We start from the raw sequence: 17,810 nt of genomic DNA on the forward strand, positions 1-17,810 counted from the left end.
TGCAAGGCAGGTCAGACCCCAGCAGAACCGAACACGGTATTTATGACTTGAACCATTGCATTGGATGTATACCATACACACTAGACTTGCAATCCAGAGGTTACAGTCCGGTCTCCTGGTGTTGTCGTCCACGCAAGAAGTATAAATGAATGCACCACAGTTCGTTGTTCGGCAGTGTGGTGGGGTAAAGTGTGGCACTGTCACCTCTTCCAAGATGTCTTGCGACTGGATACATGAGCTCTCTCGAACTCCCTCTAGTGGAGGCCCCTCCACCAGCAGTGTCATGAGCAATATCATATGCTATGCGTGTGTTGGCATTCCACGCAAGTGTTCTGCACATGTGAACATTCCCATAGAGCCTCTGGAGATGTCACTTGGCCGAGAGTGACCACCACTCCACAGCCACGTGGATGATGTACGTGAATGCGCATGCACAGCCGGGCGGCCCTTTCCGAGACAGCACATGGATTAGAAAGCAGGTATGGGAAGAGCGTGCTAATCCACATCATCATCAACAATATGAATGTTGTCATCGCCATTATTATTGCTGTTGTAGGCCTTTCCGTTTGTGCTGTGTAGCTCTCAGATGGGTTTTAGGTTGTTCCATGTGTTTTTCGTCACGATGTCTGACGTTTCACTCCACATGCAGGGAGCTTCTTCAGGTACTGAATTGAGATGCTCATTTTGTCAATCGATTATATAGCGATGCTGAGAACCAGTCACACCAGCATCTCGGAAGAATCCAGGGAGAAAGTGAGCTACTCAGTCAGTCCTGTTATTTTGGGTAAGGCCCATTGAGCTAAGAAACTCTTTTTTAATGGCATCTCGGCCAAAACGGCGGAGCATGTTACATGGGAAGGGAGGGTTCACAGGGGATACATAGAACAAAAGCATGGAATTGTTGAATCTTGACTTAAAGCTTTCGTGGCTGCAGGAATTCATATTCTTTGGGTATTACGTGACTTTACCGAAAGACCAAAAGAACATGGAATTGTTGTAAACATGTCTAATCAATAATAATTAACAACCTGAATTAAGTTCAATGCAAATCTAGTCGGCAGTCCAACATTACAGTATGCATGACACTGGGGGGAGAACCTCACATATGCCATTTAAAATGGCATTTATAACGCAATTCAACTCCCGAAGAAGCTTAAGGGAAGCACGTCGATGGAAGACATGAGACATCTTGCGAGACAACACGCAGTACAAGGCGACACACACCGGAGGGCATCGTCATTTCTCGAAGCACATTCTTTCCCGAATCCAAGCTTGACGAAAGGCTGCCCATGCTGACGTCACCAATTCTATGATTCAAAATTAAATAGTCATCTAAAATTACACAATGCATGCATCTTTGTATGTGGGCACGTGATTTTAAACAGTAACAAATGAATATCATAGCCCGTGCTATTCTAATTCTCTAAACAACAAGAGGGGAAGGTATACCTGTTGCGTTTGCTTCAATAGATCATTCCATTTTCAAAGGTATTGTTCGTATTTGATTTACACATACGTAAACAATCTTATCGGTGTATAACTGCAGCGCGTGTTTGAGGAGAACGTGGCTGTGTTGTTCGTTGTAGTTTGTGTGGCCTCGAACGCAAAAAAAATCACTGCTTGAAGCCCACGCACTGTTGCAGCGTCATGGTGGGCCTTGTGCCTCTGGGCACTCTCGAGGCATTTTCTCAAAAGTCTCAGTGGCTCGCAGCTGTTATATTCTTGGTTCTTTCGGTAAAGTCACGTAGATACGTATCTACGTGACTTTACCGAAAGAACCAAGAATATGAATTCCTGCAGTCACGAAAGTTTTAAGTCAAAATTTGCCTCGCAGCTATTTGTTTATTGTTGGGATTTCATTGCTTGTACGAAACGAATAAATACAACAATAAAATGCTCTTAGCCTATTACGTGTACTGTCCAAAAAAGGGGCCATTGTAATTATTTTGGAAAAATGTGTAAAACAAAGTACCATTGTACGGACGAATGTCAGAGTGACTTAGAAACCACCATATTTATGTTCAAGTCATAGAATAAAATATGTACGTGAGTTTCGGTGACATTAAGAGAATAACACAATGAGCATGAGTCTGTTCAATCATATTGTAGTATCGCATGATAATCGATCATTCTCGGGGTCCATTCCTGTACAAATAATAATGGTCGCCAGGGTACAGTAAACATGCATGTGAGTATAGATTAGTATGGTGAGGTTTGATTGATCGTGCTAAGAAGTGACATCTTGATGAAACGGTCAAATCACATTATCATGGTGATTTGACTCCGTGTTTGTAATTGAGACATTGGCACATTTCTGCCAAAATGGGAAAGAACAGGAAGATTTGGCACCATTAAAATCCGATCGTCTGTCCCTGCTGTGTCAGCTTATAACCATTGATTGGGTTGAACAAATCTCCACCACTGTTCTCTTTGCACGGTATTACCACTCCGTTCAATCCCAGCCCAATCTATTTCAGACCCACTGCATCTATCCACCTCGCTTTTCCGTGACGGTAACACCGCAGTATTAACGAGCCGCCATCCTCCCGTACAACGGTGGCTCATGCCACCGTAGACCAGTGGAGGGGGGGGGGCTCTCTAAGCCCCGTGTTGAGCACAGCCTGACGTGTCGATGTTCCCCTTTACACTGGCGAAGGAAAAAGAGGACAAGAAGAGGAAAAAGCAGCTGATCAAGCAGGCGAAGGGCGATGGGCTCGTGAGCCCGGGGGCACGGCAGGGATCTAGCACGTCCGAGGGCAACCACGCCAACACTCCTGACAACGGCACCAACTCAGCCACAGGTTGGCAGCCAGACGCACCGAGCTCCCTCTATCATACCTCGACACCACGCAGCCCACCGCTATTGTGCGACCAGCCGACGCCGCCGACTCCTCCCGATCTCCACCTTCATTGTTACTACCAAGACCCCCTTTGGTGTGGGTGAAACACAGGCAAAATAAGTACAAACATTTGTTTGTTATATAATTATATTTTATACAATCATTCAGTATTGTTTGCATATTCAGTGTTTACAGAGGGCAGAACACATCGTCACCATTGTTGGCCTTCTACCATTGGTAAAACTCCACATTCTTATGATGGGGTCATCCTTTCCATTACAGATGTGAACAAAGTGGTACCTATTATATTGACCCTGAAAGGATTATGGGTTGATTCATCCTTCAGCTGGGACTTGCCACTGCTCCACCTGACTGGATGATTTCCTTCAGTTGACTAAAACCATTCAAAGGCTGGTTGGAATTTATGGTAAACCAGCGGAGAGCCTCTTGCACCACTCCAGTCTCATTGTTCGCCTTTAGTTGAGCAGGACTTCATTATTTTACTGACCACCGAATTCTTACATATTTCCCCATTCAGAACTAAAGTCCAGAGCGCTTTCTCAAAGCTAATTCCTGTTTCATGCAGGTCGTTTGTATAAAATCAAACCTCCCACATATGGGTCTACTGCCACTCCTCTTCATTTGTCCTTGCGAAACATTCCTAACCTTATTGGATCCATACTAGCCAGAGGAATGTGGTATTATTCCTCTAAATAGCACAGCAAATTTTCTTATTTTATGTTTTTTTTTTATATTTTATAAAGCTATTATAATGTTCCTTATTAATCTATGAAAACACAACACAGTGTGTACACACGAATGTGTTTTTATATAGGGGATTATTTACTTTCAATAAATTCAAACGTTCGAAAAATGAACTGGGCTCGAGCATTTGTAACGGGGTCACCTAGGTATTTTGCGGTATCTTGCTCGGACTGGAAAACCATTTCCGTTATGTTACGCTAGCCTGCCCTCCTCCTCGTCCTCCTGCTCCTGCTACTTTGTCCACTGAATCGTGTTTGTGGGGGGGCCGCAAGCCCTCTGCCTGGGTGGTCCCGTGTCGGGCTCTCTTTAAATAATCTCACTGCCAGATTATGTTTCGTGTTTCCCTCTCGGAGAGCTTCATTAGACCCAACTGCTCGTGACCCCCCCCCCCCTTCACGATGTGGCCAGGCCCTCGCTTGAAAAAGCCATTTATCATTTTCTTGATTACCATCGAGATGAATTGCCCAGCTGAGCTTTTGTTTTACAACGCAACTCTGTGTTCCAAAGTTGTGTACATTCTATTGTCTTCATGTGCACGCTCTAACAATATTTCACTTATGCTCTGCAACTGTTGTTGTGCCTGACTATACGTGTATTTATCAATATTTGAGAACAAATAAAAATCATTTTTGCCAAAATTGACATTGTGTATGTAATGTGGTTCACATGGGGCCAAATCTCGATGAGCCTTAATAGCATGTTAGTTATTTAATACGTGAAAATAAATAAAACTTTGCATATAGCCAATGGCTACTGTAACTGAGGTAAAATTATAGCAAATATTGCTCTAGTTTTATGACTCTCTGCTTATTGTCTCAATAAAAGTGACGCTTTGGCAAAACGTTTAACGCAGATTAATGTCCGCTCCGCTTATTTCCATCCTTTTTTGTTTATTTTGTTTAACCAGGTGAGAACTCAAGAGGCCACTTGTACAAGTGACCTGGGGCATTAGTCTGCCAGTAGGGGGGGGGGGCAATGATTTCTTTGTATGATCCCAATTGAGTAATTAGTGGCTCATTTTCGAATAAGGAAAAAAATGTGGACCCTGATACGGAAACACACTGGCCTACTCTTGTGGATGACGTCAGGGAATCTTTAACGTCCACTGTGAAGCAGGTGGCACCAAGTACAGGATTCCCTGGTTATCCGTGAGCTTGTGAATAGCAATTTCGTGGATAATGTTATTGAGCTACCTATCTTTTTAATTAATCACGTTAAATAATACACAAAAGCTATTAAATACATGACAATGTATCATAACACACCAAAATGTAATTCGCTATAATAAAGAAAAAACATTTTCAAGTATTAAATAATCGTTGATAAATGTAACTCATTACTTTGTCTCATCACTTTTTCGCATCACATTCTGTCTCTCATCACTTTCTTTCGTTCTCTCTCTCGATGCAGTCGTGTAGAGCTTCAGATGAGATTTGCGGATAGCCAAAATCGTGTACAGCAAGTTCATGCATAACGAGGGAACACTGTGTTGTTATGCTTATTATGCCCTTGGCAGCTTCTTTTGAGTGATGGGAGTCCTTGCCCACGTCGCGTGCATCAAAGTGGAATAAACATTGGGCCTCCTCTCTTCTTCACTTACCATGACCAAGGACGGATTAACGCAGGGGCTTTAGAAGTTGAAGCCCTATACCTCGGATTTTGCGGACCCCAAAAATAGATACTGCTTCATAATGGTTAAATCGCAAAACTGTAGCAATATGATAAATCCCATAGGTAGCTTGGCAATTAAAGCCATAAAAACGCTATGTATTACTGACAAGAATGAGCGAAATTGAGTTTGTTCTAACATTCATATAGTAATACAATTTGCGTATCACAATACAAAAAAATATGTGACCGAAATAGCTCTGATTAGCACGGTTGGCTACGTACAGTGGGGACAAGTTCAACATACATACAATTAAAGTGAGTTACAATTATGTGTTTGGCATTGGGCATGGCTGGTGATAAAAGAGTCAAGGGAGGGGCCCCAAAACGATGACAGCTCCAGGCTCCCATGGAAGGTAAATGTGGTCCTGACCATGGCGCGCCCCGCACTGTGATGCAGGGAAAGATCGAGGTGTGGAAGCTCCGAGTGGACGCCCCACCCTCAATAGCACGGCGAGCTTTGACGACGGCGAGGCCTCGGAGGACATCTCTCTGCCGGCCGTGATGCACATCTCACAGTAAGGCCCTCCGCTCAGTGGTGCTGGACCCGGTGTGAGCAACGGCTGTCTCCTTCTCGCTCGTGCAGTGGGGAGCAGAGTGGGGGAGGGGGGGCAGCTGTCGACAAGAAATAGAGCCACTCGGTCGTTTTCTCGATTCCGTGATTCTAGCATGGCTAGCGATCAAACGACGACGGTTATCGCATTCAATGCTTTCAGGTGCGCTTCTGCGGCCGTCTAGAATGCTCTTCCGATATTAGGAAGCCACTGGAGCTATGCACTTTTAAATTTAGATTGAAAATACATTTTAAAGCTGCTTTTTGTGCTTAGTTTGTTGTCCTTGCCCGCACCTCCAATTAGCACGGTTGGCTATGTACGGTGCGAAAGAAGTTCGCCATGCATGCATACAACATACATACATACAGCATGTGATTTGGGGATGATATGTCAGGGCAGGGCTTCGTAGTTTTTGTCATGGAATATTTTCCATTTTGTCCCTTCCCCCCCTGAGAAACAACCCCCCCCCTAACGATGTGGGGTAGGGGGCAAGCGGAAATTGGTTTCTGGAGCCCAGGCCTTGACAGATCCAGGCCTGCTCAGGGGTTTGTGCGATTATTAAACTTGCGATGGTCGATGGAACAAACCTGACTGAGCATTGCAACACTACAGCTCACACGTTCATTCAGTGCTCGGGATGATGGGTAACTGAGTAGCAGGCTAAGAGGAAAGATTCGGAAAACATGTGGGTCCTGCATGGCAGCACAAGCCCATGCCTCTTTGTATAAATGGCTATTTTCAACAAGAGCATTATCTTACAAAATAATCCCAATGACAATCCATTTATTTCTTTTTCTTCAGAGAAACTGTCTTTAAAACCTACATTCTTTTTTTGCATTCCTAAAGATGATTGTTGCATTCCTTGAGATGATGAATCCTAAAGTTTGTTGTTCCAAGTCTGCAGCCACTACCGCACACATTGACTATGCTCGATTGGTGGTACAATGACGAAATGTGACGTATTACTTTGCCAAACCACAAGTACTCTGGCTTTTCATTTAACATTTTTTTTTAATTTAAAACTATGTAAAAATTTTTTATAATGTTCCCGTTTAGTTACTCACAGTTCGTGTTCATTCTTATAGTTTGTGCAATTTGGAACATTCATTGTACCGCTACCAAACGCATTTTCCAAGAATCAGATGAGTTAAAAAATTAGCGATTGTGGCCAATTGACTTAAATAACTGGAGCAAATTCAATGTAAAATGTAAAGACAATTGTAAATGGATATTCACGTACAAGATCACATGGTTGTAAAGTTGTCTCTCCCTTGAAATGCCATGCACGCCACTTTAATATAAAGAATACATCTGAGAACAAGTAATCCTCAAAAAATGTAATCCTATCCTTAATACCATTTAACATATGTATAAATATTAAACTGCCACATTCGATTAAAACTGCCTTAACAGGCAAAAAATATATCATAGGCGATGGTTTGGCTAATGGCCTTTCCTTATAGCTGGTGAAGAAGAGCCATTGCCTTTAGTGTGAGCTATTATGTACTTTCCTTTTACTGCATTGTTTTATTGATAAAAAAATACTATCAAAACTTTTAAGATTTTTATTTTACCAGGTAAGGCCGACTGAACTATACAGCTCTTTTTCAGAAGCAACCTGCCCAAAAAATGACAGCCCAACGAAGAGACTTATCCCGTGTAGATTTATAGCAGCCAAATGTTCTAAGCGCATGTTGATTCTCAATGTGGGAGGGAAAACTGGAGAACCCGGAGAAAAATCCAGGCAAGCACGGAAAGAACATGCATACTTAATATACAGGCGTCAGGGTCGGGATCGAGCCCACGACCTCCTCCATACCAGGCGATGGGGGATAACATTTATCTGCCTTGGTACCCCATCTGCACTACAATGGTCTTTCTCCCAGTGCTGCAGTTGATGCAATGGGCAAGGTTCTTATATTTCCCTGCCTCTGTCCACCCAACAGGATAACTAGGTGCACCACAATCGATCGACGGTCGCTGGTAGTGTGGTTAAACGTGGGTATTCCCACCTCTTCCAAGACATGGCCAGTGTAGAAGTGCTCCCCAGAGGGGTTCTCTCGAGCTCCTTCGACTGGAGGCCCTTCAGCCAGCATTTGCAGGGCTGCACCGTTACGTTTAGAAGAATAATTGTAATAATGACCATGTCATTTATTTATTCAGGAAAACCTCACCGAGTTTGAAGACTTTTTTTCAGGAAGGCCATGCAGAGGGTTTTTATTTTTCAGCCAATCCGTTTAAATACAAATGTGTGCCTCGAGAAAACCCACGCCATTTCTTAACTTGCTGATTCATTTTTAATTTTGATTGGTGGTAGGGTTTTCATTTTCTTGGCATGTATGCACGCGTGTGTTGGGCTTCGTTCACGCCGTACGTAGCCAACTGCGTATATTTGATTTGGTCCTCATATATAATAACACTGCGTTGTGGGATGCTGTGGGCATGAATGACGCTATATAAGTATTATTTACCCTCAACGGTCTGTACAGATGGGTTCACAAACCCACTTATTATACTGCCATCTCCTGCCTCTTTAGGGTGCAAGCCACCAATTCTTTGTCTCCAAAGTGCTGGAACACAGGTGTGGGTGCTCCATGCCGTAGTCGCACCTCGCCAGGTCTACGGCCAGGGGTCGGCAACGAAAATAAGAAAATATTTTTGTTTTTCGAATTCGCTATGAAAAACTTTATATTTCGAATGCCGCAATGCATGCGGTGAATGCGAGACGGGTCCTTAATAAATAACGTCCCAAAGCAGTCCTTAAAGAGCAGCGTGAGGCTCCAGAGCCGCAGGCTGGCGACCCCCTGATGCAAACGCAACGGGGCGATAACCACCGCTCGAAGTGCAGTGCCTTCGTTACATCAGAAGGTGTCAGAATGGAGCTGCGTTTCACTGTTTCATCGACCTCATTCAGCCCACGTGTTACCCGTTCTTGTGTAAAAGAAAAAAAACTCCAACTAAACAATGGCACCCATACAACAGATTGCAAAATGCACCTCCTCTAAAGAAACTATTAACAAATACAATGTACACCGTATACTCTCATTTATTGACACTAAGTACATTAGCGTTTTATTAATGGCACCAGGTAACTGTGTTTCTGAAGGCGCGAGATTATAAACACGCCATCGACTAGCGCGTATAAGCAAATCTTGACTTAAAGCTTTCGTGACTGCAGGAATTCATATTCTTGAGTCTTTTGGTAAAGTCACGTAGATAGGTTTCGATCGCAACGCAAGCGGCCGTCTTTTATTTCCTGAAGATGACCGCTTGCGTTGCGATCGAAACGTTACAGTTATTTTGTATTATTTTTTTTGAACCTATCCATGTGACTTTACCGAAAGACCCAAGAATACGCATAAGCAAAGTAATGCCATACATTGTGCTCAAACGCCATACAAAAAAATGTCAACCATTGTGCACGACAAATATGCCCGATCCAGGTTTACTGCGTGTTCTGCGGGGCTGCACATCCTTCTTGGGTGCTGAAAGCTCAGCGTGCACGGTGTGGCATTTGTTGGCAGGGCAGGGTTTGGGGCGCCTGTAATTGCTTCCAAGGAAAGGGCTACAAGTAGTCGAGAGAATGAATGGGCTAATTGTAGCTGCACGCCACTCTGAAATAGGTCACCCACCCCCCCTCACCTTGTACTTTTGCGCTTAGGAGCTCGAAAACAAAACTCGAGAGGCAGATTACGCTTTTTTTTTCTAAAGTGTAGCGCATGAATAACAAAACCGTAGCATGAGGGGAAATATAAAAAAAAGTTAATATTTTTTGGCAGGCTCAGCCAGAGATGTCAGTGTGAGACAAAGATACGGTGAAGGTCGCCTCTGGATGAGTCTCCTGCTGTATGGCAAATACGTTTAGTATGAGGATTATTTTGGATCCAGTAATTTCAGTACTCAACCACAATCTTACACATACTCTTATCGCTTTCGTTAGAAAAAAAACACTGTCGGTAGCTTTATACGTATATTTAATTTCCACTTTCGGTAGGTGTTTGCACATGATTGAAAATGTATTCCCATTAACTTAGCTAACTGTAATTCAAAAACATTATGCTTTGTATTAACATTATAATACTGACATTTAAAAACCTGTTTTATAGGCAATAAACATTTGTTTAGGTGAGTAGTTTTAATCTCACTAATTGTATGGTAATTATGAAATTTACACCTAAATGCACCATTTCACCCTCCTAATTACTTTTTTATACTAGCGAAATTTTTAATAGATCTGATCTATGAAGTAATTAATTAACCAGTGTTAAAATCACAAGTTACACAAACATAGACTATGGCATTGTCACTGTAATGGTGGAATTCATTATTCTTAAAAATATAACCCCCTGACTTATGTGAAATACTCATTCCTGTAACTCATTTAATAGTTATTTTGGGGTTTTCGTAACCAGAAACTGTTTACGATAAACATCAGCAGTAATTTCTTGGAATATGTCTGTCGTACGTAAGATTTTTGGTGGACTTAAAAAGCTGAAATGTTTAAATGTATTCACACCGTGTATTGCATATTGAAACTGAACACGCATATTGAAACTCCATACCCCATTTAAAGGTAAATGGAAAATGATACATGTATTATTCCTTGTTATTCTGCACGTGATGACACGTGTAACATTACAAATAATGCTTTTCATTTTCAGGAAAGTGATTGCTAGCTGAACAATTACGATCTCTGATAAGTGTTGATAGGTATTATAATTGCTCATAAATATTGTTTCTATTGTTCTCTTTAACAAACAAAAATCATGACAATTAAACTCATGGTACTGTGTGCCATATCCTAATTACAGCATTGTTTATTGTGTTTGTAAACTCTGGCTTCTCCGGACTGTTCAAAGTAAAATTCAGCAAGTAGCCTCCTATTAAAAAAAAGTTTTCTGTACAAATTATGAGTCGGAGTTGTTAGCTCTACTTAATGATTTGTTCACGACATATAACCATGTGCACTTGTTGGGTTAGGCTTGTAAACTAAATTACGTCTTGCTGAGGCAACATGTAAGCATTATTTATTAAGCTGATGATTAAAGTAGTTGAAGGCTTAAACATTACTTTGGCCCATCGACCAGGATTAATTGCATGGTAATGATGGAAGGGTTTATTAAAATGTTGTGAGAACGCCACAAATGAAGTGCTCTGATGCTCACATTGTGTTTTTTTTACAGTCTAGTCAATATGTTCATGTCTATCTTTAATGGACTTTTCTTGGATTTATACTGCGCACAAATTTTGGGCATTATTATTCATACAATTAATCGAAAATTCGTGTTGAAAGTTACAATTCCACTTTTTTTTAAAGTCCCTCGTATTAAAATGGTTGGACTTTTTTTTAAAATTCTGGTTTATAATTATTAGTTTACATAAACGTTTGTTGTACTTGTTTGTCAAACCTTTTTAGTAGTAACACAACAAATAAAAACCAGAAGAAACCTAATCGTGTACTGTAACTACATTTATAATATTCTCATTACATACGTGGTGGATTTAGAAGGCCACCATCCAGCAATGATGGTGATTATTATAATATATTTGCAGCAGATCTATTAAACGTGTTTTTTTCTTTTTAAATCCCATATTTCACCGAGATGATGTTTATTGTTTCATATGAGATCTACTGTTACTTTGATTTGTAATTGCCACGATATAACAGTCGCTTCTTGGTAAAATCGATGCATGTTTATGTTATGTGGAACTGAATTTATAGGGTGTACTTTTTAAGTTAGTGTCCCAGCAGTGAACCTGACTTGTTTTTTTCTTTTGGACGTAAAAAACATCAGGCTTATCGTGATGAATGCAGACAGATAAGACCATCCCAGGCCATTGGCCAAATTCAATGTCAGCATCTCACAATCTGATATCTCTAAAGACAAACAACACTGCAGGCAATTAGGTGAAGAAAATGGCCCTTGTATAGTTCAGTGCGATCATAAACATTATGAGCAAAATGAAAATAAAGAACACAAAAAAAATCTGAAAATGTATTTCAAGCCTAATCTCTCTTTATTGGCCGATGTCTACATTTTTATATTTGTGTTGTAATTTTCTGCAGCAGCAGTCCAAGCAAAAGAAAATGCCTTTGTTTTGGAATTTATTTCCAAGTAAATTTGTTTAACTGCCTTAAGTTAAGCTTGTACTCCTACTGCTGAAGACCATACAATGAAAACAGTCTCCTTTAGGGTTAAACGCTGCCTCTGTGGTGCCACACAATGGCATTTAGTGAGTGTTTTTTGGGGTTTACGACGTCGTCGTGAGCAAGAGGCTAAACTGGAGAGAGCAAGTCGGGCATGGGTCATTAAAAAAAATACCCCTAGGTGTGGTCAGTCTGGATCAGTTGCCTTTTATAAACTGCTGTTTGGGTGTATCAGACGATGGTTTGTTTGTGTAGCTTGGGTGGGTGTGTGGGGTGGCCTTAAGTTACCCAGGTGTGTGCTGGAAAGAAAAGCAGAATAACACGCTTGTTTGGTAGCATTTTTCACTTACAAAACAACCGTTATTTGGTAAAGAGTTCAACCGACGGGGGGCAGGTGGGAGGGGGGGGAGCCTTGTGGCATTTGAAAATTTCCTTGAATTTTCCAATTTTAAACATTATTGTTAATTTTAAAAGTTAATACGCAAAGAAATGTTTTGTTGACATCAGACATTTGCAGTGACTATACGGGACGCGTGTGCATTCGGGGTTTTGTCGGGGAGCGGTGCCACAGTGATCAGATAATGCGCTGCTGTCGTGGTTGCGCAAGTTAATTTCCTGCCAATGGCATTTGGAATCTAAAACTGGCCTGGGCCTCCGCCAGGTCAAATCAGCATAAAATACATCACTTTTATGGTGTGTGGACACCAACACTGGGGAGACAAAGTTGGCTGAGCTGGGGCATGGTGGTTATGACCATACCACCGCCCTGTGTGCTTGTGCTGGTATTTATAATGTATGCCCTTCTAGGAAGACTTGCCCCAATAATCTATATGGCAGAACTAGGAAAAGTACTTTTTTTGTCCAAAATAGAGGTTTTTTTGGGTTAGATCGCGTAAATATAAAAGCGTTATTCTTAGTTCTTTCGGTAAAGTCACGTTGAAGGGAAACAACAAAATAATAAAATATACAGTCGTCTTCACACCTGAAGACGACCGTTTGTGTTATGGTCGAAACGTCGTGAGAATTTGTATTGTTTTATATATTTTATTATTTTGTTGTTTCCCTTCAACGTGACTTTACCGAAAGAACTAAGAATTTGAATTACTGCAGTCACGAAAGCTTTAAATCAAAATTTATAAAAGCGTTGTTAAATCCATCACTACCGGACACAGCCAATTCGTAAGGTTTGTCACGTAAACAAAACATGCCAATTCGTGACTCGTACAGCACACTGGTGGTTTGCAAAGTAAACCCACAGAATTTACAATTCAAGTACGACGTTTCGCCAGTAATTACAATAAGCATTATCAGGCGAAAGTGACAATTATATTTATGCGATCCAACCTAAAAAAACTCTATTATGGATATTGCTCGCAAAAGCCTACGTGTTAAACTTTGCTAATACGCTCCACCTTTTTGTTACATTGTAGTAGTCCGTTGACAAAATATAGCGCTGCATTTATTATAGCCATGTTAAAATAAACCAATTATCCCTGCTACATTTTGCAATTGTCAGACCATCGTGGGCAAGAAAAGGGTAAGCGAAGTGGAACAGCTGACTGTGTGGGTGACTTGGCATTGAGGAGATTTGGTCCTCCCGTGGGTAACTTGGCAGAGAAAACCATTCACTCGCGACGATTTGGCTGGTTATGCTCTGACGTGCCTCAAGACAAAAGGACATTCTTATATCAGACATGGATTCCGTGGAAAGGAGAGGCTGCCGCACTCCGCGCAAACCCGTCAACAATATGACCTTCAATACATTGTTTGTGAATATACTTGTTTTTACTTTATTCCATAGCAGGGCTGTGCCACAGGAATGTGGTGTTTACAACATACAACTGTATGTGGGTTTTATGCGAGATTACTTTTTATTAGATGTTTATCTCTTCGTGTACATTTTATTTTCTGAGAAAATAAGGGAATTTCTGCACGTGACTTTTTACTTGTGATAAGCTTTCTGAGAAAATGCCCACGAAGGACCTGAGTTGCATTGCGTAGTAAGTGCTCATACTTGTATGAATAACTTTCATTGCACAGAGTGACGGGAAGCTGCAAAGTTTTGCAATGATTTTGTTATAGCTGCACTATGTTTGTTGTAATGTACTGCACACACTGAAGGTGCAATTAACACCTAGTGTTATGTAATTTAACACTTTATTAAGTCGTCTTCGTCGTGATTACACTTGCGTTACTGAAGTAAAATAAATGACTACATCTTTATATTTCGGTGGTGGGCAAATATACAATCGGTGTCTTTGTATTATCGCTATGAACTGCGCTGTGGTGTAACTAAGTTGTCCAGATTATCCCTTATCACATAAGATATGTGTTCACCTCCTCCCTGTCATATCAGCATCCAGCAGTGAGCACCACATACCATTTGGCCCAATGGATATTTCTGAAGGCCCGGGTCTCCGTTTACGTTTCTTGTATGTTTGTATCACAATAATTATAATTATTGTACAACTCTGTGTCAGTCCACAGTGATCAGCGCAGATCGGTGTGAAGATGGAGACATAAAACCAGTTCAGATATCAATAACTGATGTTAACTTTGGCCAGGGATCAAACTCACATTGCTATGTTCATAGCGCAGTGTGCAAACTCCTGCACCACCATTCTACCCAATTTATGTGTAATTCGTACAGCTGCGTATTTTGGATCTTTAACAAATATGTTACGTGATAAGCGAATAACATATTTCTTAAAATTATTTCTTCGTGTTGAAACAGGAAAGCAATGCAGTAAACATGCACTCTTTCCGCCTGAGCGTCTCATAGCAAGCGAGCCACCCCGTGTTAAAGGGACGCCTGATGCAGATTAAGATTAGGCCCTATGTCAGAGAAGAAAGAAAGCTAAAAACGTTGAGTATATGTCAGCGTGCCGCTTTTGCCTTTGATTACAGCATCGCTTAAGACAGGAGCTCTTTTCAAAGGGGACCCTGATGTGCTTTGTCTGGAATCCAAGCCGTTGCTCTCAGCCACCAGGACCCACCGTTTTGCGTCTGAACCTTTCCCGTGCCACAGCGCGGGACACGAGACAGAGACGTCCGCCGCTCGGGCTGCTTGTGCCGCAGCGTGCGTATGGTTTGCGAGCAGAGGGGTTTTGCTTGTAAGACAACGAACGCTGGGAATCTCTCTCTCTCTCCGTGAGCTCATCTCGTCGCGTTTGACGTGGGCTCTTCTCGTGCTCGCGAGCATCCTGCGCTCGTCTGGGATGACATTCAGCGACGCTTGTGATTCATTGCGCGGTTCTAATCTATAACTTCATTTTTATCCATTACCACATTCACTGTCAGACACAGGAATGCATTCAAATATGTTTTAAATAAAGAACACCGTTAGCTTTATGAAAGTCACCTCCTTCAATATTCCTCGTAGACATAGTATTGTTATTTACTATCTTTTTGCTTTAGAAAAAACTTTCAACTCTTTGAGGGTACAAGTGGTCGCGATAAAAAAATATATAATAAATCCTCCAAAGCTGCAGAGCAAACCATTCCACTCCCAACATCAGCCTCCAATGCACCCCCCCCCCCATCCTCTCAGGGTTTAAGCTGAGGCTGGGTATGAGTTACGAAGAGATACATAGCCAGAGATGGATATCAGGCGGCAGACTGATAAGCTGTAAGTGAAATTGCTGAGTGAATAGACCTGGTGGCGACGAAGTAATTGGAAACGTCGACAGAGGTTGGGCGAAACTTATTGCTCTCCTTTGTTGCTATCCTATTTTGGACAGCAAAAATAACCTTTCTATGCACTGAAGCACTTGTATTGCTGCATCTTGACACTTGCGATTACTATACAGTGTACGGACTAGAGGTGTATAGTCAAAAAAATCCCTGCATAAAACATTGAAGATAAAGGTCATTGTGTTTTTTTGGGTTACAGCCTGAATGTGATTCCCGTCCATGACTAACAACAGTAGCGAGTGATATCCTACACCAGCCTGTGGAGACCAGCAGAGTTGAAGTATGGACGAAATAGCTCCCATAACCGTTAAATCTTGGGGAAGCGTTGATCCAACCTGGGATTGATAAATAACTGTAAATCATTTTGATTTTTTTTTTACTATACGGCATCGAACCAAATTTATTTTAGAAAATGCAGTGTGTTTTTGTTTTTGCACCATTCGTTTGCTGGCACGTGTACATGGGGAGCAGTTTTCAATGCGCTGCTGGATGATGGCCTCCCCCATGCTGTGTGGTCGTGGAGACTATTTGAACACCCTGGTCAGTGGCAGTCAGCGAAGGCGTGAAGCATAGACTTGGTTGCATAGAAGTACAGCACAACAACAGATTTTGCTCCAGCACTGCCTTCTGATGCGCAGCACATAACTTAGCCTGTAATACCTGTTATGCATGGCGGTCGCCCATCCAAGCGCTAACCGGCCGAGTTACCTTCTGAAATTTGATGAGATTGGGCACATTCGATGCGTTTTGGTGAGAAGAAACAGTACATTTAGAATGAGAATAAAATAATAAATTGATAAAATAAAATAACACAATAATATTCTCACGACGTATCGGCCACAACACAAGCGGAACAAAGCGCCCTCAACTTTAGTGCTAAAGTTGAGGGCGCTTTGTTCCTCTCACACAGCTTAAAGGCCGTGCTCTGAACGTGGCTCTTTCACTCCAGCGCTGTCCTACCAGACAGTCTCGTCCCTTCACCTGATGAAGGCCGCTTGTGTTGTGGCCGAAACGTCGTGAGAATATTATTGTGTTATTTTATTTGATCAATTTATTATTTTATTCTCATTCTACGTGACTTTACCGAAAGAACCAAAGAAGATGAATCATTGCAGTCACGAAAGCTTTAAATCGAAAAATAAAAGTACATTTAGAGTGCAGTGTGTTTAGATGTTTTCTGGTTAGTCAAACACTCTTGGTATCGTTTGATAGGTGCAAATGGGTACTCCGTGGGTTCCACTGCTGTAGCCGTCTGCTGTGCGGTAAGTTGGTATACACAGTACAACTAATTCCTTTGTCAAGGCGCTCTGTTTCTTCTCACACAGCTTAAAGGTCGCGGTCTGAGCTTGGCTGTGTTCGCTCCAGCGCTGTCCTCCAGACAGTCTCGTCCCTTCACCTGATGAAGGCCGCTTGTGTTGTGGCCGAAACGTCGTGAGAATTTTATTGTGTTATTTTATTTGATCAATTTATTATTTTATTCTCATTCTACGTGACTTTGCCGAAAGAACCAAAGAAGATGAGTACAACTTTTGTCTACCCTGATTACGTTTCCAGTTCGTTGAGTGAGTTTTAACATTCGTACAGCTGATGGCGTCTGTAGACAATGTAAGGAATAGAACCTTATGCTTTGTATTTATATTTCTCATTGTCTTATTGGTTTCCAGATTTACGTGAAGGACTTCAGGTGGCAGCCCCTTTGTTTATTCGTGAGCGTTTAAAACTCCGTTTATTTTTCTTTGGGTTATTGTTTTCTAACAATACGCATTGTTTTTTTTTTAGGTTGACAGAATCCCACAAGATTGCCATAAGGGTTATTCGAAGAATGCAGTATTTTGTAGCAAGGAGTAAATTTCAGGTGAGTTAAGCACAAAAACATATACACATTTGAAAACAAATCCCATGTCTATCTGTGATTCCACAATTCCCAATGATGAAATAAACGTTATGCTGCATTCTCTGGATTATAAGATGCTCTGGGAAGTAAGATGCAACCCAACATTCGTACAAATCTGTTCACACACAAACAGCTACCGGATTATAAGACGCTTCTGCCAACTTTTGCAATCAAATACAGGGACGGGGGGGGGGGCGCGTAATCTGGAGAATAGGGTTACACATTTAGAACGTAAAATCATTAGATAG

At 41.6% G+C, this 17,810-nt stretch overlaps 1 protein-coding gene across 4 annotated transcripts in view; it reads left to right on the forward strand.

The window, feature by feature from the left end:
* The window catches only part of KCNQ1 (potassium voltage-gated channel subfamily Q member 1), a 78,506-nt gene that overhangs the window by 47,125 nt on the left and 13,571 nt on the right, over positions 1–17,810 (forward strand). For all 4 annotated transcript variants that reach the window (XM_032948987.2, XM_076065339.1, XM_076065335.1 and 1 more), the window contains 4 exons: positions 357–479; positions 2,657–2,801; positions 5,674–5,791; positions 17,448–17,523. In XM_032948987.2, the coding sequence (XP_032804878.2) occupies positions 357–479; positions 2,657–2,801; positions 5,674–5,791; positions 17,448–17,523 (462 nt within the window). The remainder of the gene's footprint in view (positions 1–356; positions 480–2,656; positions 2,802–5,673; positions 5,792–17,447; positions 17,524–17,810) is intronic.

Source organism: Petromyzon marinus, chromosome 7, assembly GCF_048934315.1.
Source record: "Petromyzon marinus isolate PM22_M1 ecotype Great Lakes invasive population chromosome 7, UKy_Petmar_22M1.pri1.0, whole genome shotgun sequence".
NCBI classification, from domain to species: domain Eukaryota; kingdom Metazoa; phylum Chordata; class Hyperoartia; order Petromyzontiformes; family Petromyzontidae; genus Petromyzon; species Petromyzon marinus.